At 45.2% G+C, this 26,806-nt stretch overlaps 2 protein-coding genes across 2 annotated transcripts in view; both read right to left on the bottom strand.

Annotated features, from left to right (window-relative positions):
• Positions 1 to 26,654, bottom strand: part of LOC143013296 (dedicator of cytokinesis protein 3-like) — a 30,940-nt gene extending 4,286 nt beyond the window's left edge. Inside the window, exons 1-43 of the mRNA XM_076166866.1 lie at positions 26,618 to 26,654; positions 20,803 to 20,886; positions 20,614 to 20,654; positions 19,385 to 19,440; positions 17,908 to 18,004; positions 16,388 to 16,536; positions 15,296 to 15,380; positions 14,013 to 14,057; positions 13,151 to 13,305; positions 12,906 to 12,987; positions 12,751 to 12,811; positions 12,502 to 12,649; positions 11,332 to 11,420; positions 10,568 to 10,693; positions 9,583 to 9,707; positions 9,325 to 9,487; positions 9,077 to 9,183; positions 8,344 to 8,515; positions 8,155 to 8,252; positions 7,887 to 7,970; positions 7,691 to 7,791; positions 7,493 to 7,574; positions 6,884 to 7,054; positions 6,174 to 6,366; positions 5,911 to 6,038; positions 5,654 to 5,800; positions 5,399 to 5,497; positions 5,196 to 5,290; positions 4,954 to 5,029; positions 4,748 to 4,848; positions 4,595 to 4,653; positions 4,071 to 4,219; positions 3,862 to 3,947; positions 3,723 to 3,749; positions 3,546 to 3,641; positions 3,388 to 3,448; positions 3,204 to 3,297; positions 2,956 to 3,104; positions 2,247 to 2,333; positions 2,003 to 2,107; positions 1,465 to 1,606; positions 1,121 to 1,287; positions 231 to 317 (exon numbers count right to left, since the gene is read on the bottom strand). Of these exons, the coding sequence (XP_076022981.1) occupies positions 231 to 317; positions 1,121 to 1,287; positions 1,465 to 1,606; positions 2,003 to 2,107; positions 2,247 to 2,333; positions 2,956 to 3,104; positions 3,204 to 3,297; positions 3,388 to 3,448; positions 3,546 to 3,641; positions 3,723 to 3,749; positions 3,862 to 3,947; positions 4,071 to 4,219; positions 4,595 to 4,653; positions 4,748 to 4,848; positions 4,954 to 5,029; positions 5,196 to 5,290; positions 5,399 to 5,497; positions 5,654 to 5,800; positions 5,911 to 6,038; positions 6,174 to 6,366; positions 6,884 to 7,054; positions 7,493 to 7,574; positions 7,691 to 7,791; positions 7,887 to 7,970; positions 8,155 to 8,252; positions 8,344 to 8,515; positions 9,077 to 9,183; positions 9,325 to 9,487; positions 9,583 to 9,707; positions 10,568 to 10,693; positions 11,332 to 11,420; positions 12,502 to 12,649; positions 12,751 to 12,811; positions 12,906 to 12,987; positions 13,151 to 13,305; positions 14,013 to 14,057; positions 15,296 to 15,380; positions 16,388 to 16,536; positions 17,908 to 18,004; positions 19,385 to 19,440; positions 20,614 to 20,654; positions 20,803 to 20,886; positions 26,618 to 26,654 (4,506 nt within the window). The remainder of the gene's footprint in view (positions 1 to 230; positions 318 to 1,120; positions 1,288 to 1,464; positions 1,607 to 2,002; positions 2,108 to 2,246; positions 2,334 to 2,955; positions 3,105 to 3,203; positions 3,298 to 3,387; positions 3,449 to 3,545; positions 3,642 to 3,722; positions 3,750 to 3,861; positions 3,948 to 4,070; positions 4,220 to 4,594; positions 4,654 to 4,747; positions 4,849 to 4,953; positions 5,030 to 5,195; positions 5,291 to 5,398; positions 5,498 to 5,653; positions 5,801 to 5,910; positions 6,039 to 6,173; positions 6,367 to 6,883; positions 7,055 to 7,492; positions 7,575 to 7,690; positions 7,792 to 7,886; positions 7,971 to 8,154; positions 8,253 to 8,343; positions 8,516 to 9,076; positions 9,184 to 9,324; positions 9,488 to 9,582; positions 9,708 to 10,567; positions 10,694 to 11,331; positions 11,421 to 12,501; positions 12,650 to 12,750; positions 12,812 to 12,905; positions 12,988 to 13,150; positions 13,306 to 14,012; positions 14,058 to 15,295; positions 15,381 to 16,387; positions 16,537 to 17,907; positions 18,005 to 19,384; positions 19,441 to 20,613; positions 20,655 to 20,802; positions 20,887 to 26,617) is intronic.
• The window catches only part of abtb1 (ankyrin repeat and BTB (POZ) domain containing 1), a 75,576-nt gene continuing 66,847 nt past the window's right edge, over positions 18,078 to 26,806 (bottom strand). The window contains exon 13 of the mRNA XM_076166870.1: positions 18,078 to 18,096. The gene's annotated coding sequence lies outside the window, so the exon portion shown is untranslated. The remainder of the gene's footprint in view (positions 18,097 to 26,806) is intronic.

The raw sequence follows: 26,806 nt of genomic DNA, 5'->3' as shown, positions 1-26,806 counted from the left end.
GTGGACAGTACAACTCAGACTGTGCTTTTATAAATAAATAAAAATACAAATAAAGCTGTTATTGTGTGCAAGTATTTCTGAAATACAAACAATAAAACGTATAATACAATTCTGTATTTTCACATTTTACATGTTATTTTTAGAATTGAACATTTTTGGACATGCAATCAAATTGGACTAGATTGTGCGGTATGAGATGACAAATGAAATGAAATGTAAAAACTCCTCACCACTTCTCTCCTCTCCACCTCTGCCCAGCGGGAGATCCCAGGGAGAGGACGGAAAAGAATCAGGGTGGTTCTCTCGATCCACAGGCTCTGTTAAACAAGAAGCAAAGAGGCCATTTCTGGTCCGCTCATGCATACTAGATCATTTCACAAGCTATGTTTTGTAGTGCAGTGCCATCATTGTCCAGTCAGGGTTTTTAAGTATCTACTTGTGGCACTAGTGCCGCTTTCCTTTGTCATCAGGATTTCCAAAATATTTCCGCTTGCCACATTACATCATTTTGCAGTAGTGATGACTAATGCAGCTGCAGTTCACGCGCAGATTACTGTCAGTGACAGTTTTAAAGGCTGCTGTTCGACTGAGTCACATTTGAAAGCCTAACTGTGCAATTTGACTTAATAAGAGGCTTTTCCATCAGCTTTGTTGTAGTACAACATGAAGTAACTCCACGATTACGTTTCATGTGGACAAGAGAAAGCTCTTCAGACGTAGCGAAAGCCAATGTATTCAACAACTTGTGTGACCTGACGTCTTATTCCACACTGTTACTGTGGTAGAATACTAGCTAGTCAATAGATGTAAGCTCACAGTGATGCTTAGCTGGACACATGGTTACCTACACAAAAAGCTTTGAGATAATAATGAATGCACAGCAATGTAGTCAACAACTCTCCATGAAAGACCTTCCTGCCCACGAGCTGTAGGTCTCTGCTGTGGCCACCAGAGGGAGTTAAATCACCTGAAAGTCTTATTTTGTACATCATGGAGTGCCTGCATTAATCTAACAACAGCATCCACAGTGCTTGGATCTATTTCAGCCAAACTTTTCAGTATTTGTGAGAAAAACATCACTCAGAAATACACAGACAAGGGAGCTGTGGGTTCATCATACCCGGAACTCATTCTCGCGATCTTTGGGCCCCTTGTGAAAAGGCCTGTCATAGTGGAAGCGGCTGACGTTGTTGATGCGGTAGAAGCTCTTGATCCTCTCAGGCACTCGATCCAACTGAGGCACATCAGAGATGTCTGACACTGGAGTCACTGCGTAGATCTGCAGGTCTAAAGGCCGCGCGTCAAGGAAGTGACAATCACACAGAGGACATGTTTACAGCCGAGGAGCACGCAGTTCCTCACTGTGCGACTCTGGAGATCTTCCTCAGTATTGCAGTCAGATCTGTAACAATCTGTGCCACACACACAACCATGAACCAGTCACAAACCAACTGAATAGGATACACTGAGCATCACTCTGTAGGATGGTGTCGTCGGGTTGGTTGGGGTGCTGCATGGCGATGGCTTGTGGAAATTCCCCCAGCATCCTTTGCTGGAAGTCCTCCAGCCGCTCATAGTCATAACCACGACAAACAAACTCCTTATTCTACAGGGAAGGAAAGAAACAGCTGCTGTTAATTAAGCAGGTCACAGAGACTAGCAGAAAGTGCTGTATATCATCTTTAGATCTGGAATAATGGAACAAAGTTGCTGATGGTGGCACTATAGCAACCACCTGAACTGTAAAACCTTCAATAGATAAAGCCTTCAATGTGATGAATAGTTTCAGATTTAACTCTACAACAGTGGAATCTAACAAATGAGTCACCTTCTTCCCATTATAGCCAAATTGTTAAACTGAAGCTCTTTCCTGCAGCTGTACTTCAACCTTATTTTTAACATCAGCCTCCCATCCAGCGTCTGCGTGAGTGGATCAGAGCGACTCGCTGGATCAGCACAATCATAACTGTGTCAGGACAGAAAAATTCAGGAAATGTTTTACCCTGAGGAAGAAGGGAAACTTCCTGCCATAGAAGCCCATCCGGAAGAATTCGGGTTCAATCCTCTGCTGTTCAATGATGTTGTCATAGTACGCCGCCTCCATTTTCTGTCACAGAGCGATAAATACACAAACAGTCACGGTGAGTAACGACTTCATCACACACATAAGTGAATCCAGCTGCTGATTAGCGTGGGCGTGTGCAGGTAATTGTGATGTTTTGTTTAAAGATCCACTCATTACTTACCCGTATCCAGCTGAGGCTCTGATAATCATATAAAGTCTCATACTGGAACGCCAGCTCCCGGCACAGAGAAATTCCATATTCCCAACACTGCAAAGGGACAATCCTCTATCAATGACTTTGTAAGCATATGAGGATTGAAATCACCACTTCACACACACACACACACACACACACACACACACACACACACACACACAAAGTCACCCTTGACCAGCCAAGTATGTTTGAAAGTGGAGTTTTTCTGAGCACGGACAAAGAAAAGGCAAAATAAAATAAAATTAAATTAAATAAAATTAAATAAAATTAAATAAAATTAAATAAAATTAAATTAAATTAAATTAAATTAAATTAAATTAAATTAAATTAAATTAAATTCAATTAAACAAAATTAAATTAAATTAAATTTGTAGTGTCTTTTCCCTGGACATTATAAATAGGTTTGCAATAAGCAAGACATAATTTATAACGATTAAAGTTAAACTTGGCCTTGCCTCTGCTTTCACATTTAAATGTCAGTTTATTAATGACTTATTGCTCAGAACATTGGCATGGGTCAAATATTACAGGCTTTTAATATTACCTTAAAAACTGGCCTGTAGTCAGTAAACTTGCAGGCACACAATCACACACTCACTCACACACACACACACACACACACACACACACACACACACACACACACACACACACACACACACAGAGGACTTGCCTTGCCCTTGTTGAAGTAGTGCAGGATTTTACGGCTGAGGTTTTCCTTGCGTTGCCACTCGCTCTGACAGGGATAGTGGAGGAAATCCCTTAGGGGCCGGTCCTCCCATTGCAGAAGCTCCCAATACAGCAGCAGGGTGAACGCCGCCTCTGTTGTTGAAGGTGAACAGGTCAAAGATAAGCGTGCAGTGATGATCATCATCATTTGAAAAAAATAAGTGTATGTAAATGTAAATGTATCTTCATCACCTGTGAAGTCCTCTGCTTGGAGATGCAGGTCACACAGCTTGTGGATGTAACGGATGTACATGTCCTCCTTGTTGACCTCAGACTTGTAGAAGTTCTGGGGGTTAAATGATGACAGTAGATACATGAAATCCCCTGAGTGGAAGTTTCATTGTACATACAGCATATCTACACTAAAGAGACTCACCATCAGGTTGACAGAACCTCCAATTTTCTTATTCTCCATCTCATCTCCTTTCATGCAGTCCCTGAAGAAAATACGGAGATACATGTTTTCTTATTTCAATGTAGTTCTGTGGCATAAACCAGTTGTGAAGCAGTTATGATGACATGACGTCAATGTACCTGTAATCGAGTAATCGCTCAACAAGCCGCGTGACGGATGTGACAAAAGAGATGCCCGTCTCTCTCCAAGTCTCCTGCTCGATCTTCTCCAGGAGGCTGCACAGAAAACACATCAGCCAACATCAGACATGCTTACCAACGAACCGCCAACTATGACTCCAAACGTCTGTAACTCACCTTGGGTAAGGACCAAACAGCTGTGTCCTTTGGTGGGACGAGAAGAGAGAGAGAGAAGTACTTTAGGACAAACTACTTTATTATTCTGAGGAGCACTTGACGGGCACATTGAAGAGTAAAAACGGGTTTGATTGCTCACAACAGGCTGAAGAGCTCTCTGTGATTATCGTCCCCTTTCCCATCAGACACCATGCTGTCTAGCTTATCCATCAGCTCTGCCTCCACCTACACACACACACACACACACGAAGAACCCAATGATGAGAGCATATCATGAGGGTGGAACTATGAAATAATTTGTTCAACATTGACAAACCTCGACTATTAACGTTCTAATGTTGCACTCACCTGTTTGAAGTTGCCGTTTTTCCTCTGCTCCCAATCCATCATGTCATGGAAAATGGGAATCATGATGTTTCGAACCTCAGTCTGAGGCACCAGCGTGACGCCCAGGAAGGGACCCATCATTCCCGGGATGAAGTGAGGCTTGTTGTCGCCTGGATCACGCAGACAGGAAGCTATTGTTCTCATTGATTTCATAAAGAAGTACATTCGATGCACTGCGGCATGATGAATGAACTGTGTGTGTGTGTGTGTGTGTGTGTGTGTGTGTGTGTGTGTGTGTGTGTGTGTGTGTGTGTGTGTGTGTGTGTGTGTGTGTGTGGGCGATGTGGAGGAGTCGAGGTGTCAAGATTCCTTTTATTGTCGCAGCGCAAGTTTGACAGAGATTTTTGAGAGACAGAAACATGAACAATAAAAGTAACAAATAATAAATCTATGAATACTTAGAAAATGAGAAAACCAGATTACATATTGTGCTATCGTGTATTTGTGAAATGTGAGTGTGTATGTATGAAGGACAACAATCAAACCTAATTTCTGCCACATGCTGAAGAGCTCGTAGGCCATCATCACTCTCATATCTCCATGCCTACAAGAGACGCAGTAGGAATGAAGAAATATAAGACATTCCGTATTTCACATGGCTGATTTGCTTCGATTTACACAACGGCAGAGTTTCTTACTTGTCGAGGACTTTCTTCTTCTTCACCGGGCTCAGAGCCTCCAGCTGCAGACTGGGCTGGTTGATGTAAAGGACCGTCAGGCTAAAGAAGGAGTTCCACACCTAGAAACACACAACAAACACATGCAAAAAAAGGATCAAAATGAGTAGGAATGGATCACACCGCGCTACATGTCTCCTTAAGTTGAATCCTTCCTCAAAGCTCACCTTAAAATCAAAATCTGCCTCTGAGAAGTTCTTGTGCAGTGCCAGCGAGAGAAACTGGGTTGTCACTATGATGATACTGCAGAAAACAAAGCAAATGTTTCATCTCATCGTAAACAGCAAAGTGGCTGCCAAAAATAGATGAAAAATTACAACACAAACATTGTGGTGTAGCTGAAGAGGGTCTTGTTGTCGGTCGTATATCGTCACTCGGAGATAAATTTTGCTTGGAAAAATAGACTTACTGACTGGTTAGAAGCCTCATGACGCTCCAGTCGCGGGGGAAGATGGTCAGTTTCATCAGATTGCGGAAAACACAGAAGATCTTCAGCAGAAACTCCTGGAGAGAGAAGAGACATATAAACAGAGTGTGTGTAGATAGTTTACAGGCCTCTGTAAGATGGATCACTCAGGTTATAAGATCTGTGACCCGGAGATGTTTTCCAACCTTCAGCTCCTCCTTGCTATGGAAGTTGTTGAGCAGATGATGAAAGTGGATCTCCGTCATCTGTCGCAGCAGAGAGAGAAGACAGGAAACATACTCGCCCTGCGTGGGGGAAAAACGGCAAAGATGGACACAAACACAGGTCAGAGGTCAGTCAACACACGAGAATAAACTAAATGCAAGCTGTTCTCTTTTTGAATCTTGTATCTTTATTGTCAACGAGGCAGGTTGGCTGTATGTCCCTGAGTGGAGCCTCACCGTTATCTCAGCAGTGCACTGGGGACAGCGTTGACCTCTGGACGTCTCAACGGAGTGAGACTTACTCATGATGGACAGCAGAGTCTGCAGCAGCACGTCTAGGAGGCTCTCCACCATCATCTCCACCTCCTCCTGAACAGAAGACTCCTGACAAGACACAGAGAGAAAGCAGATAGACGCAGATATTTAATGCGTTAAACATTCCAACAAAAACTAGCAAATATGTCCATTGTGCAGTATTTTACAATGTATGGCACCATGGAGCTAGTCTTGATGATGGAAAAGATGCTGGTCAGGATCCCGGAACAGATGAGCAGCTCCCTCTGCTGGCGGAGATGAAGGTGGATGTGATGCAGAACCACAGGCAGCAAGATACTACGAGACTCTGAGGATACAGCGAGAGAGAGAGAGAGAGAGAGAGAGAGAGAGAGAGAGAGAGAGAGAGAGAGCAAGTGAAGCAATGACATCAAAAGGCATTGTTTGGGTGTCAGGTTTGCGTTTTTGCTCTCTTTTATCGTACCAGGGAAGAAGAACAGGCGACTCTCCACTGTGCGGGCGATGGACTGCAGTTTCACCACATCCATAGACTGACCAATGTCCACCGTGCTGGGCATGCTCCCCAGGGTGCCTCGGACGTACTCTGCGACCTCTTGTACGGTAAACATCTGCAGCAGCTCATCAAAGATATCAGGGAAACTATTCAGCAGCGCCGCCTGAGGGGGGAGTCAGAGGAGAGAGGAAACATTTACGTATCAAAAAATGATCCATTATCTTTACTATACTGCGAGTGACACTCACGTGTAAAAAGCCTGAAATAATCAATATCTCAATCAAATCTCAAGAGCTCAAATCGATATCGGGGAATAAAGAAAGTGTCATTCTATTTGAGCACAGATTGCTGCACTGTGAAACCAACACAGGGGGGCGCTGTGACTTACTGAGATGGATGAGCTCACTGGATCACGAACATAGAGACGCATGCAGCTGATCAGACCCCTAAACTGTCCAAGAGCAAGGTGAGGATGGGGCAAGAGTGTGACGAATCAATCCCACAATGAACAAGAATGAACAAATAAATTGGGAAGAAAATGACATAATCCAAACAAAGTCAAATCAAAATGAATAAGTACAATGTGAATGCAAAACTTAGGAGATGAATCAAAGCAAAGATGGCAGATGACACGTGCCGTCAAGAGTTGTTTGTCCCCGGGGGTGTGTGACCTCTCTGACCTGTGTGAAGACCAGGTTCTCAGAGCTGCGGCCGTCCAGGCTAAGCACGAAGCGGATGGACTGGAAAAGCTCTTGGATGCTCGCCCGGAACTGGTCCTCCTCCATCCCGCAGGTGGCTCTCGAGTAAAGGATGCGAGACTGGACGATGAACTTGAACAGGTACTCCAAAGCCTGGGAGGAGAGGAGGGGTTTGAGCAGGACAGGACAGGACAGGACAGGAAAGGACAGAGACATACAGTCGGCCAATGAGACGCATGTCGGATCGCATCATCTTGCAGTTGCCTATCAAGGAACAAGCACCGGATGGGTTTGTGCTTCACCTTCCAGAGAAAATCAATACGTGAAAGATGTGTTGTTCTGGTCTCACAGGAAGTTCACAACGCTGGATATGTTGCCAACGTCGATACCTCTAGATAGATTTTGATTCCTTTTATTGGCTTTTCTCTCACCTTACTCCTCCATCATATCTCCTCATTGAACATTTCTGCATATATTCACCAATTGATCCCATTTAAAACAGCTGAGACACACTCTTCCACCACACACCTGATGAGGTAAGCATGTGTTTGTGTTTGTGTGTGTGTGTGTTATCTGACATGTGAACTTTACCCTCATTGCTTCCTGGATGTGGTCCTGCCTGACGACCTCAGCTGAGCGGTCCATGTACCACTTTAGACATCGAATCAGCTCTCTGCAGACACATGGTTTGAAATCATAGTCGATCAATATTTTACCGGCTACATTTCTCCATATGTATATTTGTTTCAAGCGGTTTCAGTTAAAGTAACAAATTAAATATTGTCTTACTTGTATGCCAAAGCTCCGGCAAAGTGGTTTTGGATGTAAGCGTCCATGACAGGTCTGAAGTGGTAGAAGCGGCTGTCCCTGAGCAGGTTAATGATGAACACCTGAACACACACAAACACACACACACACATGGGTGTTGAAGCATATTTCCTCTGCCTGTGGTCACAATATCTCATGTTGTTCTTGGTCAACCTACCAATGACTGGAAAACCAGCGGTCCGTATTTATCAGTGTTGTCATCTAGGAGACAGAACAGCGTATCCAGGACGTCTCGCAGGAACTGCAAGGAAAAAGCAGAATGAGGATTGAAGCATTTCAATGGCCAACGACCAAAAACAAGTTCACAAAGATAACAGCTGTGGTAGAGAAACAAATGCAGCTCTTATATTTAAAGTGGATGAGTTTAAGTATTATAAGGTGGTTAAGAATAATACACAGATGGTGAATAATCTGTGCGTAGTAACCTTGACAATCTCCTCTCCACTTATCTGGCGTAGTCGACCGAGGATGTCCAGCACTCTGTCTGGATGAGCCTTCCAGTTCAGAAGAGCCAGAAGGTCCACTGAAAACACAGAAAAGAACAGATGAGAAGGAAAGGGAAGTGTGAGGAGGGAGGATTGTCTCAATAGGAGCATGTAAACAGATAGATTTACCATTCTGTGTGAGTTTGGTAGAGCAGAGAATGGTGGAGACCCAGAAAGTCTCTTTGGGGCTCCTCTGGAAGGGCAGGTTGGCTGGCAGGTTGGGGCAGCTGTTGAAATCCTCCTTGCAGCAAGGGAGACTCAAGTACAGGCCCTGGTTACTGAAGGTGGCGCTCTCATCACACTGGAGAAAGAGGACAGAAGAGAAGTGGTGACGTCTGGAGCCTGGTTGGATGCTGAATAGCTCAAGTGTGTCGAGAAAAGTGCACATAGGTTTTTGGAGGCCAGGAGTTGAGTGCAATATTGTTGCATGCAATTGAAATGCCACTGGGTGCATGAATGCGCTCGATATATTAAAACAATTTGAATGTGGACGTAACACAGCTGAGTACGACTGAGAAAATTGTGTTACATCATAACTGCAGGTAAACTGAGCCCATCTGTCTGTGGACTTAATTGCACATTATCACGGTGAGTTTTCTCTGGCTCCAACTTAAGGCTGTAAGCTGGGTTTGAGGCGATTTGATGTGATTAGAGCTGCAGCAGGGCACCCACAACTCTCAAATAGCTCCTCACTCGCTCCATCTGATGTAATGATGTAACATCTGCAACATTAACAGACTTGTTGAAATTATTGCATAAAGCTCCTGTTTTACAGTTGCTACATCGCACCATTCAAGTCTCTGAAAGCTGTGCATGTGCGTGTGTGTGTGTGTGTGCGTGTGTGCGTGTGTGTGTCTCATACCTTGTAGACATACAGCTCGTGGCTCTCATCTGACAGCGTTGTCCCGTCCTCTCTCATCAGAGGAGTGAAGGCAAAGCCAAACAGTTTTTTCTCACCTTTGTCTTTAGCTGAAAGGAAAATGAGACTATCACATGATGCTTACATCCATAGGGGACAAAACTAATTTTAACTCCAAGCGCAGTCCAGTCCGTCCCAATAAAATCATTGGATAAGGGACGACTGCCACCGGAGCAGCATGACTGACTCACTGGAGCAGTGTCTGAACTCGAAGCGTAGGTGGGATCCTCTGAAGCGATCTATGGGGATGGGCAGCTTCACCATCTCACTCCAGCGAGGGCTGTTGTTGTGGTACAGGACAAAGGAGCGATACTCACTGCTGTTTGGCTCCCCACTGCCCAGACTGATGCAGTCCTGAGGGGGGAAACAGCACGACAGTCTTTACTGACATACACAATGGGATGTATGGGAGTGAAATGGATGAACAGAAAGATGATGATGTGTCGTACTTTGAGTGTGTCCCCGTCAGCATAGAGCACATACAGAGTGACCTCTATGTTCTTCTGGACGCTCTTGCCCCCTCTCTCAAACTCCCCTCGCTCCAGTGTCAGGTACAGGTCATTACGTGTGTCACCTACAGAGATGGAAAGTACATTTACAGCACATTTACACTCAATTATTGTCATTTTGTTCTGTTCTTTCGCACAGCGTCTCGCCCTTCTGTCCTGCGTGTTCCTATTTAAAACACAGCAGAGACGTCTCCAGACTCTCCTCGAATAGGGCCATAAAAATGTCTCATGCCTTGGCAGTTTAATAAGTTCTAATGAACATGCATGCAGATGCTGCTGTCAGCCTCTGCTCCTCAGAGTGCTCAACATAAATTAAGCTGCCGCGCATCACACAGGGGGACCACCGTGAGCACCGCACGTCACTGCTCTTGTCCATGAAAAATGCCCCCACCACCCCCAGAGCTGTAATACACTAGCTCATAACTGCCTCAGCACCTTTTCTGAGGTCAGTGCTTCATGGAATAAATATCAGCAGCAACAGTGGTGCAAGATATTGCAGTTATTTATAAGATCAGATTATATTTATTTATATCCAAGTCATTTCCTTGGGGACAGATGAGTCACTAACGGTGAAACTGGGAGGAGAGGAGTGGAGAGGAGAGGAATTTGTTCTTCACCTTTAATGCATGATCTAGTCAAAGTGGTCTCCTGTATCCAGTAATCCAGTGCTTACTGTGATATCATCTTACATTCCCTCCAAACACTGCAGCTCCATCTATCTTTCCAATGTAATCTGCTGCTGCTGTGTGTTCCGGATTCTTTACTTTCCTTCTTTTCCTATTCATCTTTTCCTATATCCTCTGTATCCTGCTCTGTGACCTTCCCGTGTCTCCTGTGCCTCCTATCCATCTGTCCACTGGACTCTGCATCCTTACTAATCCTCTGCCTCCCCGCCATCATCGCCTCCTCCTTTTTGCCATCTTACCTGGCAGGATGACATCTGGAAAACCCAGTTTCCGTGTGAGTGCCAGCGCCCTGTTGAAAACAGCCTGGTTCTCCCGCCTGATCTGCTCCAGCTCGCCCCGCAGCAGCTGCAGGGAGATGATGAGGCCTGTGTGTGCATGTGAGGGCAGGGAAAAGAAAACAAAGAGGTGAGGGGATGTGGCAGGGAAAGCAGAGGGAGGAAGATGGAGAAATAAGGAAAGGAGGGAGAGAGGCAATGCAAGGGACGTTAGTCACACTGTGGGAGAAAAAGAAGTGAGAACTGAGCACAAGTGGCGGAATTTTGTTAGTCATAGGGTTCTAAAATGTTAAATAAAAATAAAAGAACTGCAAAGAAATGACAGTTTAAGTGATGTCGAAAATTCCACAAATTAAGATCTCTTATTGTTTCCAACTAAAGCACAAAACCCTCTGCAATCTATTTCCTAAGTGGAGATGATCTAAACCTTTAGTTGTCATTGTCACAGTGGTCGCTGCTGTTTCAGGAAATGCCTGATTCACCTTTTTGAGATCGTAGGACAGTGTGGGCCATCAGAATACAAACCTAATCTATCATCCTACTGCTGACAACGTGAATGCATGTCCCTCTGGAGCCATGTAAGAGCATCCTTGAACAAAACCTCGGGCCCCTTAACTGCTTATCCACTGTGGAAGTTCATCCAATGTTTACCACCTTTGTGTCTCTATAAACACAAGCCAGAGGGAGGAAATAAGACAAAATAGGGGGAATAGAGGGTTCATATTTACCATAGTTGGTGCTGGGGGCTGAGTACTTGGTGTTGGACTTGCGAATGATGTTCTCGTGTACCTGGTACCATTCGTTTTCATTGTTACATCTGAGGAGAGAGAGAGAGAGAGAGAGAGAGAGAGAGAGAGAGAGAGAGAGAGAGAGAGAGAGAGAGAGAGAGAGAGAGGAGGGAGGGAGGCAGGTAGGGGAGTTAACAACACAGCCATTAGTGAGCCCAGATGGAGGGATAAGCATTGTGTGTGCGCGGGGGACTACATGAACAGCATGTGTCCCACAGCTGATTTCCTCCTGGAGAAAAGGTAGCAGTATGGGGGAGGCGCTATCGGGCAGCACATTAGCCCAAACGCACAGCGCACTAAGCAAACCTGACAGCCGGCTCTCCACCAGCCTTTTTCATTACTGTGGCCCGTAGACCCCTGGGAGCGGCACGGGGAAATGCACAGAGCGGAGCGATATAGGAGCCGACAGTTTGGAGGCGGTTCAGCGCTGAATGGCTGCTCGCCTTTTATAGGAGAAAGCCCTGCAACTCTGCAGCCGAATACATCTGCAAATGTCCATTTCAAACAGAGCTGCGTTACTGCTCCTGTTGCGTTTTGATACGCATATGCGGCGTGGGCGAGGTCTGACCCCCCGAGCGGACGCTGAGGAGGACAGTGCAGATACAACGTGATGGGTTTTTTGGCTGTTGAGTGACAGTAGGAAATGCTGAGCTTGATGTATTTTTCTCCGTCCTTTAACTTTGCTCAATTATCTAAGTGTCTCTCTCTCTCTCTCTCTCTCTCTTTCTCTCTCTCTCTCTCCTTCCCTTGCTGGGTTAGTCTCTCTTTGGCGAGGCCTAACAGAAGCAGCCGGATTCACATCACGCCAAGCGCCCTATCGCAGGCCTAGGGTGAGCGGCTATTGATTTTCCGGAGGACACTTCATTATCATTCCGGTCAAAACACACCACGCATCAACACCGGGGCATTAAGGTTGTCATGCACAACATTTGCAGAACGTTGGCGTAACATTTCCTCCCTCCATTCATTCACTTTTACATAGAATTTCTTGTTCAAGGATGACAAATCCTCCTCTTGATGAGTTGTATCCTTATTTTCAATGAGATTATTCCCAGCTTGTGTCCACTACAAAGCCGCGGCGACTTCTGGCGGCTTCTCTCGTTCACTTACGTGTAAACTTTGAGCACAAAGTCCTTCTCCTCCTTGAGGTCTGTGATGGTGTGGAAAACATCACTCATAGCGAGCACAGCGCAGCCGTAAGGTCGCCTGTACTGCACGTGTGGGGGGCCTTTCTTTGAGTCGTTCAGCAGCATGCGACCTGCACACAAAAAGGACCACATGCTCGTGAAAAAGACACATCACTGCCCATTTTAATGCCTTCTAATGACATCTTATTTCCACACACTATACTTTATTTACCTGTTCTTATGACATGGGCGACAATGTACATGTCTCTCTTCAAGTCTTTACTGCTCAGGTCCTGAGGAGAGACACGATGCACGATGTCAGGGCACTCGTAGGACCTTTGATGTGTGAAATGTTTGTGCGGACGGCTGTGAGGTCAAAGACGTTACCGTGAAAAGAGCACACAGACGATCGACCTTCTCTGGATTCTTCGGTCCTCCATTTTTGTTCAGTCTCACTATGAACTTCTCACTGCAAGGAGAGCCAAGTTTACACTTTCAGAGTCACTGTCAGTCCTTCACACAGACTGCATCGGTCAATCTGCTGGATAGAGATGGTGTGTGTGTGGGTGCGTTTTGTGTGTGTTCCTCTGTATGTGTGTGTGTGTGTGTGTGTGTGTGTAAGCTCCCCTTACCTTATCTGCTTGGCCTCGCGGGTGTCATACAGAGAGAAGAAGACGTCGGCGTCCTCGCTGATGCTGTTGTAAGTAAAGCTCTTCAGATTGATGAAGAGGTGGTGCGACACGGGGACACGGCAGCCGTCACCATGGCGCTGTCGCGTGCTGTCTCCCTGGGAATGAAGACAGTGGCTATTTACAAGACAGGTCCTTACTGGGAGGGAGACTAAGGAACTGCTGGAGACAAGGTTCAGTCCTCGTCAATACATACTGGGCATTATTGAATTTCCTCTTGTCATAAGTAGGCAAGAGACATTGATCTCAATATACAGACTGTAACATCATGGATTCACATTTAAATTTCTGTTCAGGGGAAAAGCGAACAAAAAGGATCAGTGATCAGCTCTTTATAATTCATTTCTCACTTAAAATGTATTATGATAGAAATCTCATGCTCCCTGAGTGAGATGTTAGGATGAGTGGTGAAGTATGAAAAATAAAAAAACGCTGATTGCCTAAGATTTCAAGATTGGTAGCTCGAGCCGGACAGTTATTCAAAACCATATCAGGAAAAACAGCAATCAACAACAAACTAGGGCCATCTTAATCCAATTTGCCTCACAGGACAATTGAGTATGTTCATTAACAGGTGCCCCCCAAAAAAGAATTAACCCCCAAGTGTAACAAGCTGCCTGTATAACAAGCTTTCTCACGTTAGATTGTGCATCTAAGGGTATTTTAAAGCTCTTAGTCCCAATTAAAACGTACAACAAGAAGAGTCAAGGACGTCAGCGATGGTATCTGAGACAAAGCGCGATGAAACGTAACAATTGAAGTGGCAGGGGTGTGTTGTTGTGTTAAAGATGAGGCGAGTGTGTACCTGGTTTGTGCTGGTTTGCTGTCCACAGTGTCTGCTGGATACGTGCTAGAAAGAGTGAAATTCAAAAGAAAGACGCACGTTAAGTTCAGGTGCACCATTATTCTTCAGTCTTCCCACTCAGCATTGAACTTATTGACTTTCCAGCAGATGCACATCACCTGAGCTGTGCATCACATCTGATAACAAAAAGTCAATGACATACTTTGACAAGAGGCTACAGGATATTCCAGAGATCCTGCAGCACTTAAAGGAGCCCACATGAGGTGAAACGTAAGCGTGTGGGAGAGGACAAAGCCAGTGTCGCCCCCAAACACACACACACACACACACACACACACACACACACACACACACACACACACACACACACACCCGCCTAAAAGAACTCCTTGATTCTCCTACCTGAAGAGGTGCCAAAGCCTCCTGCCCTGCCAGAAACAAGCTCACTTTTATGAACAGAGTCAGGAGGCTTTTGGCAAGGACAAACTACGCTGTTGTTTCTGGACGGCATTTAGTGCACTAACAATCTGCCTGCACAGCTGAGAAAAGATGGAAATAGGATAATGGGAGAGTGCAGGGCAGTTGGATGGAGTTTTGATCAGCATACGGGTCCTCAGCTACTGACCGGACCGGGTCTCCCACCTGGAGCTCTGTGCCTGGCAGTGTTACGTTTCAAACATCTCAGCTGTAAACGCATAATCTCAAAAGTAGATCTACTGAAGTATCATCTCTGATCTCCGCGTGTAGCTTTGTCGAGCCCTCATTACCGCAGGCAAAATCCAAAATCCATTTACGACATGAAGTATTTACAGTCAGGTTGGCGACCTCACCTGAGCTTGTCACATCGCATTACATCGGCATCGTTCGCTAAGGATCACACCTCGGAGCCGAGTGCATGCATGGAAAGGGACTGCGCTAAATATGGCGGTAAGATGAGCATACAGAACAGGTCACGTGAGCCGGCTCCATCTGTAACAGTTCAATTGTGCGCCCTCACATGAGTCACCTTCTTACGGATGATTTGTCCGTCGGCATATTCACACATCTCTGCAAATCCAATAACACATTCATACATGCAGAGCAGGCTGAGCGCCGGGGACATGCTCACAGGGTGTGAAGGCGAGGATCATTCTGAGCCGTTGCATTGCAGCCACGGCAACATGGATGCTAGAGGGATATACTGTATGCCCTGTTATCATTTCAACGATAAACATTCAGCAATTCCATATGCTGTTAATCCATTAAAGCACACATCAGTCCAGGAAGAAAGACGTCTGACGTACCATCTTGTATAGCTCAGAGACGCTGATCTGATCTGGATCAATCATTTCAAACTCTTTCCTGGGAACAAGGTCTAAGCCGAGGTGCCTGAGCGGAGAGGGAGAGGAACACAGCAATAGTTACAGAATGAAAAACATAAAAACAACAGATAAATGTCCTGTACGAATTCCCCTTAAACATAAACTTGGAAGCTTTAGTTTTGCAATAGAATCAAAGCATGTACTGTATATTCTTGGTACTCACTAATTCACTCTCATACTGAATTAAATATTTATACACGTGACATTTTCCTTGATTGGCCCGTCAAGTCAAATGTAACATTCTACATGTCAGGTGTCTATGTGTGGTAAATCCTTTTGTCCCTGTGTCATCTGTAACTCAGGGAGACATATTTTGCGTCTTTACAAACGTTCAGATGCTGAATAGGATTGAAAACAGATGGCTGGGTGGGGCTGAACGCCACACAACATGAATTCGTAATGACGGACCCACCGAGGCGTTCACGAGGACGAGGAAGTTAAAGCGCAGCGCTGGAGTAAATGTACTTCCTGTTCCCACTCACCGCTGGCTCTCGCAATGTTTAAATCATAACCTTAAACAAATCGGACATTCAGTGCTGGAATTACATCACTGCAGAGTGCCAGTGTGTGTGAACCACAGAGCATTAAGATCAACGCGCGCTGTAAACAAAATGCAGCATTTTACAAGCTCTGTTTGTTCTTTATAGATATACAGAGAACTCAAGCATGATGCAGACTAATGCTGACCAATCCAATGAGCACGTACATCAAAGTGCATGTTTCCCTGCTTGAAACATGAGCAGTGATTCCTTTATTATCCAGATATAGATCCATTTATTGGCAGGAACATTCCGACTCCTCCTTGAGTTATGTGCATGGACTGTAAGCAGCTTAAGACTGACTCATCTGCTAAATGACCATTAAATTACACATCGTGCTGTTACACGCCCACGCACTGTGTTGAGGATCTCTCAAGGAAACATTGCTTGTTGGGAAAATGTCCACTGAACGTGTGTGTGTGTGTGTGTGTGTGTGCATTCCTCCCTGCAGTATGTCACCACAAAAGTCACTCACTCGTTGCCCCAGTCGAGGCGCACGGTGATGTGGCGCTTGATCTCGCGGGTCTGGTCCTGGGCGATGTGACCCTGGATCAGCTGCCGCCGCAGGTCGATGAGCTCGTTCATCACATGGCGCAGCTTGTGGAACAGATCCACCTTGTGTTTCTGTTTTCCAATAACAAACAACACAGGCCTGAGATGTGCGATAGTGTGACGCTCACGGGGAAGAAAGCAAAACCTGCGATGAGTTCATGACCAGTATCGACTTCCCGTAATCTCCCTTACAGATCTGGACACAGCTTGAGATACCTGCTGTGATTTTATGTATTCAGGTCAATTATCTGCTTGATGTTACTCTGAGGCTAAAGCCACTTGTGCAGAGTTTGGTTCCTGAGGTTGTGAGATCTCCGCTTTTGATAATCCAACTAAAACAGAGGTGCAGATTTTCATCACCATCTCTCTCACAGCTTTTAATTCAGGTATTTTCTGTTTTGCCTAATGGCATGACAAGCTCAACACTGCCGCCCAGGATTGTTTACATAAATGCAAAGATTAAGCGCCACTACAATGCCCATGTAAATTTAATGAGGATAAACACTGCATGTTCTCTTAGGCGGGTAGCTGCTGAAAACAAAGATTTTAGTCAGAGTTGATGAGGCCTTTCGGGCGTCTATTCTGCAGGGCTAATTACATGCATTATAACAGATACACACTAATGTTTAGGCCATTGCTCCCTGAGGTGATACCATGAATTCTAATTAGTGGCAATAAGGTAAAATGTATCAACACCGAGCCATTTATACATCCTGTTGTAAAAGACACGACTGTGGCAACTTGGTCCATACTATACGAGGGAGTGGGGTGTGTGAGGGGGGGGAAGAGCACCAAAACAAGTGTCGCTAAATCAGCATTTCACATTAGTCGAGCTTCAGCGGAAGTTACATCACCACAGCCGAGCCTCGGGCTCCTCGGCTGCTGCGAGCACGAGCAGTCCTCGGCGAGAGGTTACGTAAAAACTCACTGCCAGCTCTGTAACATATCCACTCAGCTCCAAAACTCAAAGCCTACTAACCACTCCTGCCTGCCCCCTTGACACTTAGCGGGATTAAGGATGCTTTAGGTCCCCAGTAATCACTTTCGCCTGGCAAGTAAAAGGCCTGATTGAAGCTGCTGGTGAGGAAGCGCTGGATATTAAGATGACGCAGGCTGCAGATACTACGGCGAGGGTTGAATGACACGGCGTGAAATCTTATATGACAGGTAGGAAGGCCGTTATCCCTGCCCAGCAAACATTTCTGTTTCTGCGTAGATACGACACAGACATGCAGGGTTACGGTGAGACTGACACGCTGTGGGTAGAAATCTAAAGTAGCTTTCTTTGCACGTTTAGGGCAAATCTAAGGTGTTGAATCCAGTGCAGGAATAACAGAAAGGAGATACAAATTAAACTGTGGATGCAGAAATTCCCTTGGAAATCGTTGGAAATTGGAATTTTGTTGTGTTTTGATGTGTACTGTAGTAAAAAGCAGCACTGACCACATAGAGCTGCTTCCATAGGACACCCCATTCCTGCAGAGTGGAGGTGGTCTCAGTGATAATAGGATCCTCCAGGGGCACCACCGTCTCACACAGCCTATAGCAAGGAACATGCATGGGAGCAAAAAAGAGATACATCACAACACACACACACACACACACACACACCCACACACACCCACACACACGCTTGTCATTGCCTTGAGCCAGATTCACAAAGACGTAACAGCTATGAAACGACAAAGAGGAAACATCACGTGGACTAATGAGATTTTCTATGGCTGCAATTAAGTAAGGGGAGGAGGGAGGAGGGTTGGGGGAAGCGTAACAACAATACACACACACACTGAACACATCCTTTCTGTGTGCGGTCACATCCATGCAAACATCAGACCCAAGGTTACAACAAACACACACACAAAGGATGATATCCAAATGAAATCATGGAAGGTGACTCATTTTGCACTTTGCTTACCGCCTTGCCTGGCTTCATCAAAGCTTCTGCTACAAAGAAAACATCGCTGGATAAAAAAAAAAAAATCTCTCTCCCCAGTCCACTATAAAATCACTGAGCGGTGGGGAAGCTTCAGGAGGAGGAGGGTGACGCAGTAGGTGTGTCAACCTCGTTAACGCAGCGACAGCAACGCACAGCTCCCTAAAGTGCAACTCCTCCAGCGGCAAAGTATCAAAATGTCAATTTCCAGGTCTGCACTTTTAATTGTTAGAGTGCAAACAAGAGTCTTCCTGCTTTGTGACAACACCACGGCAGGGGGGAGGGCCTGTGTGTGTGTGTGTGTGTGTGTGTGTGTGTGTGTGTGTGTGTGTGTGTCACAGATCCCGCCATGCAGAGTTCATATCCATGACAGCATGCTGAGCCCGAGTCCTGCTGCCTGTCTTTGTCTTTGCTTGTGTGTTGGCCTCTGCAGCCGTGGCTGTCTCATGAGGCAAGAGCTTTAGATCAGAGATTGTATGCAAAAGTGTGTGCAAACGCGTGTGTACGTACAGTATGTGTGTGTATGTGTGTTTGTCAGCTGAGGGACAAGGACAGCAGCTGTCTGGTCCTAATTCTCTTTGAGGGGTGGGGGGGTCACACACACACACACACAAACACAAACACACACACACACACACACACACACACACACACACACACTGACATTCATTTGATGGACCTATATCATACCAGTATGTAATGAGAACTCCATTAGTCGGCTATCTTGAGCGGTAAAACAGCGTGAAACTCAATACATATTTCCTCCACTGTCTCCAAGCCTCCTTATATCCTCCGCTGGCATATTTTTGGTAATAAAACATCTGTGTCAGCCAAGACTCAAGCAGGCTGGTGGTGCTGTGTGAAACGGCTCTTCCTCAGTATTTGCTCCGCCTCAGCACTCGCATTTACACACTTAGGTATAGGTCTGTCTCATCCTTATTGTGATTCTATGTGTAAATAAAGAGCTCTGATCAGTCCACTTACCCTCTGTTGGTCACTGTGGACTTCTTCAGGTGGACATAGCTGACAGGGAAAATACCCTATGGACAGAAAGAGACAGAGGGAGGATGAAGACAGGATTATACTGACATTCTCCTACAAAAAACAACCAAGCTACTTTCTATAGTTTGTGTTAAAAGGGTGTCTCACTTGATCATTTTAATTGCTATTAAATGCAAGATCTTCTTTAAATAAGGACATTATGTCTTCCAACAACAATAACGCGAGGCCCCGTCTTGTTCTTGCACACACACCACACAGACCAGAGACGTCCAGCGGCTTGGCTTAGCGGGGATGTCCGTGAGAGACTGAGTGCTGCCAACTGTCACCCTTTGCTTTTTATCTTCCTTCTCCTAATCTGCCAGATGTGATGAATAGGCCACAGTGAGCACCGGTAAATCTCCCAGCACAGAGAGAGAGAGAGAGAGTATGGGGGCGAAGGAATGTGGGCAGCAGAGTACATAACAAAATGTCGGGTGTGAGTAGGAACTGTAAATAGCTGGTGAGAGTAGAAGCGGGACAGCATGTAGCCACTAACACCTACATTTGCCAGGACTGGACAGTTTTATTGTTTCTTCTTTCAAACATTCCCACAAGCTCGCATAACACTTCAGTGCAAAAGCAGGACCAATGCAACAGTAAGTAATTACCTGCTAATGTCATACCTCTAATATCCTATTTGGTATTTCTGTGTCTTGATAATAACACTATTCATTATGGGATTTATGCTAATGTTACACTGCTTGGCTCGTTTGTATTTTTGCACTTTTCACCCTGCTGGTCAGACAACAGTTATAAACAAACTTTAGTGAACAATCAATTCTAAGGGAAGCACATGTGTCAGTAATATATAATAACCATTTACTGCAGTGCAGAGTATTGATCTCTGTCAGCAGTGATGTTGTGCTGCTCTGAGTTGTGCACATATGGTCTCTGCTTACTGAGCCTTGTGCAGAAGATTTCTCAGAATGCTGCTGCAAGTGGGAGCAAAAAGCAGGAACTGACTCCAAAGTGAACGGGGAGGTTTGGACATCTGCCTCCCAGCTCCACTGTCCGCCTGCATTGATTACACATCATCATAGACTGGGCGTGTGTGTGTGTGTGTGTGTGTGTGTGTGTGTGTGTGTGTGTGTGTGTGTGTGTGTGTGTGTGTGTGTTATGCACCTATAATATCCGTAGGAATCCATACAATGTGTCCATGCTCTTATATTTACCTTGATGGACGGCTTCTTGGTGGAAAAGCCTCTGTACCAACCTAAAGCAACATGGGAAAACATATTAGAAAAACCTCACAACATCACACTGAAACACACAGAGGTCAGTCATATACGTCACTAATGCTCATTTTACCTCTTATCTTTAAGTGTTTGAAACTCTTATTAATGCGTATTGCGGATATTTACCTTCACTCTTCTCTAGAATCTGTACTGTTTCCCCGATCTCCAGGACCAGCGCTTGACATACTGACGACCGGAAGTTGCAGATCACTGAGCAGAAAAGGGAAAATGGAAAATGACAACAGGCAACAGACGCTTACAGTGGTTTAACATAAGCGGCGATTGTTGAAGACCGCAGCGACATGACAGCTGAAGATGACATCTCTTGGCCTGGTTTCAGCCTGATGACCTCTGGGCATGTACAGTGTGTTCCTGTGGCACTGTACAGGGCAGCTTTTTAATCAGTCTATATAATGCAAACACCTAAATACACTGGGCGGGAAGCCACACTTAACTAATAACTACAAACAAGCTCCCACCCTGAAGAATGTTGTCATTTTAATAGGCAATTAATTCTGAAGCAGTCCTGATTTTAGTGCAATGTGAATTTAATTGAACTTTGAAAATGGAGCCTACGCAAACTGCTAAGTCATAAGGCAAAACACTATTTAAACCTAAGTAGGAATTTTTATTAACTCTTACGCACCAGCCTGCTTTTCGCTTTGTGAAGCCTGCGCACAGATGCATGTGACTCAAAACCTAATTAGGGGTATAATTCATCTTTTGGGGGTACGCAAGGCACAATAAAGGCATTCAGTGCATCATCCGTGCATCATCCTTTTGTCTGAGCGCAGTTCACCTAGGCGACGTGAGTAATGCAACACGTACAAGCCTCGGTAAGGACAAACTCAGCGGCTCCACTGATGATTCAAAAAAACGACAAATGGTGGCCCTTTGGTGTGAATCATTATGCTAATAGCTAACTAGCCAAGGGACCCAGTGAGGGGGTGGGAGAGGAGGAGGGGCTTGGGCTCCAGCTCTGTTGCCTGTTTGAGGGTAACGAGCGCTCAGTTCCTCCGCGGAGGTAACCATGGAAACAGATCATCTACAAACTGGAGGGCTTTCTTCACTGTAACTGCAGCAGGGATCTGGGCATTTTTTTTAAATGGCAATCTTAATGTTTGCTGCATGGCATTATGGTCCAAGTCAAGAGGACTGGGCGCACTACCAGGAGGTAGACAGATGGACAGACTTAAGTTTGCTTCAATCACTTTTCCAGCCTTCCTTTCCTTTTTTTGACGGTCTGCTTCTTTAATAAACCTCTATTTCATTTGAATTGCAAAAGCTGCACTCACAGCATTAGAGAACAACGTCAGAACAGGACCAGCCTGTCTCGTGGCTGAGAGAGACGGACACATCACATCGCACAGGCTCCTGTTTTCATCGCCCTCGCTCGCTCACTCGCTCACAAAAAAACCTTTAAGATGTGTGAACTCTTTCATTGTGCCTATAGCTGCAAATCATTAGCATATCGTCAAAACATGCACAACAAAACTCAGCTTCGGCCTTCGACACGTTTTAATGTGGCACGCTGGAGGGAATGGAGAGGAAAGAGAACATTTACACCATTTACACCCTTTTTCTTAGTCTACATAGCAGCCAGTAGTCACGACAACAAACCCAGTGTGGGTCTAACGATGAATTATGAGTTCTTGGGCTCAACAAACATCAAACTCAACTGTAATAGAAATCCTGGGTTTTGCCCTTCTTAACCAAACTTTCACTGAGACCGAGCGGAGAAGGACTGTATCGATATAATCCGGGCAGATATCATTCTTTTTTTTGTTCCAGTTGGTCTCAAATTACATAACGCTTCCCTCATCCTAGTTTTGTGAATGTTGTGTTCCCTGTTCCAGTACCAGAGCATCGGAATGAAATTAAAGTGCAATAATCTCATCAGAAATGTACACATGAGGACCACAAAAGGCACTTTCGCAGACTCTATAGGGGCCCTGGGTAATCAGTACATTCATTCTCCCAGCATTACATCATAGTTTCATGATGGGGGTGGGAGGGAGGGGGGATATTGAAATGATGGAGTGGCTGAGGCCTCACAAGTAAAGATAAGGAAGTTTACCAATGAGGAAAAAATGTTATTAAACCTTTGCCATTAAGTCCGCACCGCAATTAAAAATACATCATTACACTATAACTAAAGTAAAAACAAATATAGCACACATAAAGCTGCATTATGTATTTATTTGCTTCTGCTTATCAAGCCTCCAAAAGCATTTTGATAAATCTTCCCGAGGTTCCCATGCACCCCTTCACTCATTAAGATTCTGGAAATGCTCCAGTTTGGTGTGACGTGAGGACAGGAGGAGCTGGAGTCGATTCTCAAGAACAGATGCGTCACTGGTTTGCCAACTCAGCAGTAAGTTGACTCAGTATCAGTAAGGTTTTTGCAAATCCTCCACCACAGAAAAAAAAAAACCTGCACACGGTTATGTCATCATTCCAGAACATTCATTGGAGCTCTGCCATTTGTTTTTTAAAAAATCAAAGGGCAAATAAAATAGTGTTTATCAGTTCAGGTGGATTGAACCTTTGTGTTGTGTTTGCAGATATTGGCTGTCTGTAATATTACATGAAATGAATTGGATATATCGGTGATCGGTGATCATCTTTGCTTGAGACACTGGGTTTGAGAGTGACCTTTGACCTTCTTTCTTTTGTTACAAGTTATTACTATTGATCCGTGTGATACATTTAAGCTGAAATGGTCCGGTCCAAAACAGACATTTGTGTTTTGTGATTGTGCACTTACGAAACAAGGCTTGTATCTTTTGTGTTCACGTCAAATGCAACATGTCGATAAATGACTCACTGAAGAACAAAAAGTATTTTCCTTTGTACAGAAGACAAACCGAGGCGTGTGTCGTCTTTCAGTCTAAATCCTGACAATAAATCCTGTGGTAGCTGTATGCAATGTACCATATAAAGCAGCGCATGTGTGACCTTGCCTGAGAGTGAGTGAGTGAGAGACACACAGTACCCGACTGTACTGAAGCTGACAGGAGAGAGAGACGCTCTGCAGAGGAAAGGGTAGATGACAAAACCTGCCAGCGCAACAGTTAACATTATTACGGCTCATAAATCCGTCTGTTGTCTTTTCAAAACAACACTCTGCAAATGGCATCACTGTACTGACCGACACTCAACACACATCCTAACTGCAGCACTGAAATGAACTTGTTTTCTCTCACTCTCACTCTCTCTTCACTTGTGTTTCTATAGACTTTCACTTCCAGGCATGATGAGAGCAGCATGACTTCTGAGCTGACTTACTTACTAGTACTACATACTAAATGTAAGTTATTCCAGTAGCGTAGTATGCAGCCCATGGAGGTCTTGCTTTTCTGGCTTGAGTAGGCCTGTGAAATATACACCCACTGAATCATCTAATAGATTGCAACGCTCAAGTCTTGCCAACATGGCAACTTCTACCACCATTGCAGAGGAGGATTTTAATTTTCTTTGCCAAAATATCTGTGTCACGCAGATCTTTAATATGCTGCAATCATCTATGTGACCTTTAAGACCTTTATTATTTCACATACAATCCCACCACAATTACACGGCGACATTGTACTGTGTGTGTGTGTGTGTGTGTGGGTGTGTGTGCTTGAGGGCATGTAGAACACAACACACTGTCAAAATGAACTTTGTGTTCAATGACAAGTGGAATCCAATCCAATGTGATGAAACCATAAGTGCCTGCCAACTGCAGATGGGATCAGAGGTTAAAATCCTAGCTAAAAGCACAAACATATGTTACTTTATGGTACATTAAGCTCTGATCTCTCATCCTACACTGGAACATTAGCTGTTAGTACCTTTTCTTTCAGGATACACATTTGATCCCATAACTTTACCCTTCAGTTAATGATGGCATAGTTTGCTTAATCATCTTCATCTTTCTCCCATAAGGCCACTTGATACAGACTCTCACAGTAAAAGTCTTTTCTTGCACTGAGTCTTGCAATATTAATGATGAATATAACAGAACTTAATAGAACAGATTTGCAAATAAGATGGCCATCAACAACAACAGCTTCCAAACCATTTTCTGGAATGGGTCTGACTTAATGGTTCTCCCCTCCTAACAGAACCGAGGCAGCACGACAGCAAATCCAAGGCCTTTGCTGCCATTCCACAAGTGAGCCTTAACAATTCCACCTTAAAAAAACAACCAAGATAACAGTAATGATTAGGAGGCGATTCTAACAAAGGCATTAAGGTTTAATGAAGTGGTTTGCAACGATTCCCTGTTCAGACTGAGAGCTTTAACACAACACAGGGAGACAGAAGAGGCCTGACGATTTGCATTTAAACTGGAAAAAGAGGAGGAAAACCAGGAGAAGAATCCAATACGGTGCCACTATAACACATATGAGGCACTAGAAAGGAGCTTTAACTTGTTAACACGGCAGGCAGAGGTCGGGTTTTAATAGTCTGCGGTGATTCCAGCAGCATGTCAACACAGCGTGGCTATGGCCCGCTGCTATCAGCACCGAGGACGAGACCGATCTGCCCGTTTAAGCACCGACACAACGACGCCGCACCGCACCGCACCGCACCGCACCAGCTGGATGCGGCGCGATGGAGCTGCGGTGCACTGTTGCTTCTCTCCCCTTCTTCCTCTATAAAAACAATTCACAGTCACACCTCCGCGACATCTTGTACTGCAGTAATTCAACGGATGATGGACGCGGACAGGGGGGTGAACGTATCATTCAAAGCGGTGCGGGGCCACGGTGACTGCGCGCACCTGAACCCCTCACTCCATCTTTCTGAAGCGGCAGTGACACATGTTAATGCCTGCAAACAACGTGGGCGTCCCTCTCTCTCTCTCTTTGAGTGTGTGTGTGTGTGTGTGGAGGGTGTCATCTGCGAGTCAGCGTGAGTAGCCCTGCAAGCAACAAGCTGTAGAGCATCTGGATATGACTCATTCCCCTAATGAAAACCCTCTATAGTGTAATCATGAGGCGCACACTTTCGCTGTGTGTGTGTGTGTGTGTGTGTGTGTGTGTGTGTGTGTGTGTGTGTGTGTGTGTGTGTGTGTGTGTGTGTGATAGAGAGAGAGAGAGAGGTGATGCTGACCTCGTCGCGCTGAATGACTGTGTGTGTGTCTATATGTGTGTTATGGCATCTGCATATCTCTCCTATACACTCCAACCTCGTTCTAAGACTGAACGGAGGGGATGCGGGTCCCCAGTGTGTGTCCGCCTCCAGTCCACAGGTAGCCTGGGAGCCTGCACCTGTTGGAGGGACGCAGTCACGACGCCCCCTCGTGGTTTCAAAGCGAATCGTGTTTTTTCTCTCTCTCTCTCTTCCTCTCTCTCTCTCTCCCTCTCTCTCTCCCTCTCTCTCTCTCTCTCTCTTTCTCTCTCTCTTTCTCTTTCTCTCTCTCTCTCCCTCCCTCCCCCCGCCAAATACGCTTCTCAAAGAAAATGCTAAACCTTATGCTACACTGACGCATATTTTTATTTTGACATTTTTCTTTAAACAATGAAAGGGATCGCAGTGATTCCATGCGCCGCCCGTGGGTGTTCGTGCCCAGAGATAACGTCTTAAAGGTGGTGGGTGTAAGCTATATCATCCCACGCACCCATTTGCCTCTCTATGCAGTCACTGGTCGTGTCTATCAGCCATTATATATATAGTGTGTGTGTGTGTGTGTGTGTGTGTGTGTGTGTGTGTGTGTGTGTGTGTGTGTGTGTGTGTGTGTGTGTGTGTGTGTTTTCCATTGGATGTAATCGCCATAATAGACAGATAATTGGCCGAATACCTTGAATAGCCTATGCGGGATGTCGATGTACACATTTGGGTGTTTCTCAATGCAATAACTGCCATCGCGACGCTGAACGATAAAAGTCAATTAAAATAGCCTTCAAACCGAGCGTCGTATAATTGAAAGGAAAAGGTAGAATTCACTCACCAACTCCGATTTTCTCCTCTTCTGTCGGTATCCACATATTTGGTTTATTCCCCACTCGGTAGATGAAGCCACATTATGTCGATGCCGTGAGATGATGCTGCTAAAAAAAAGCGAGAAGGCGCTGAAGGCTACAAACGGTCCTGCTCATACATGATGGGACCGAGCGTCTGGACCGGAATCAGTATCCTG

The sequence above is a fragment of the Genypterus blacodes genome, unplaced genomic scaffold, assembly GCF_046128005.1.
Source record: "Genypterus blacodes isolate CSIRO-AG114 ecotype Tasmania unplaced genomic scaffold, CSIRO-AGI_Gbla_v1 ptg000156l_1, whole genome shotgun sequence".
In the NCBI taxonomy this organism is placed as follows: domain Eukaryota; kingdom Metazoa; phylum Chordata; class Actinopteri; order Ophidiiformes; family Ophidiidae; genus Genypterus; species Genypterus blacodes.
The sequence above is the reverse complement of the archived record's forward strand: the minus strand, read 5'-3'. Positions and strand labels throughout refer to the sequence as shown.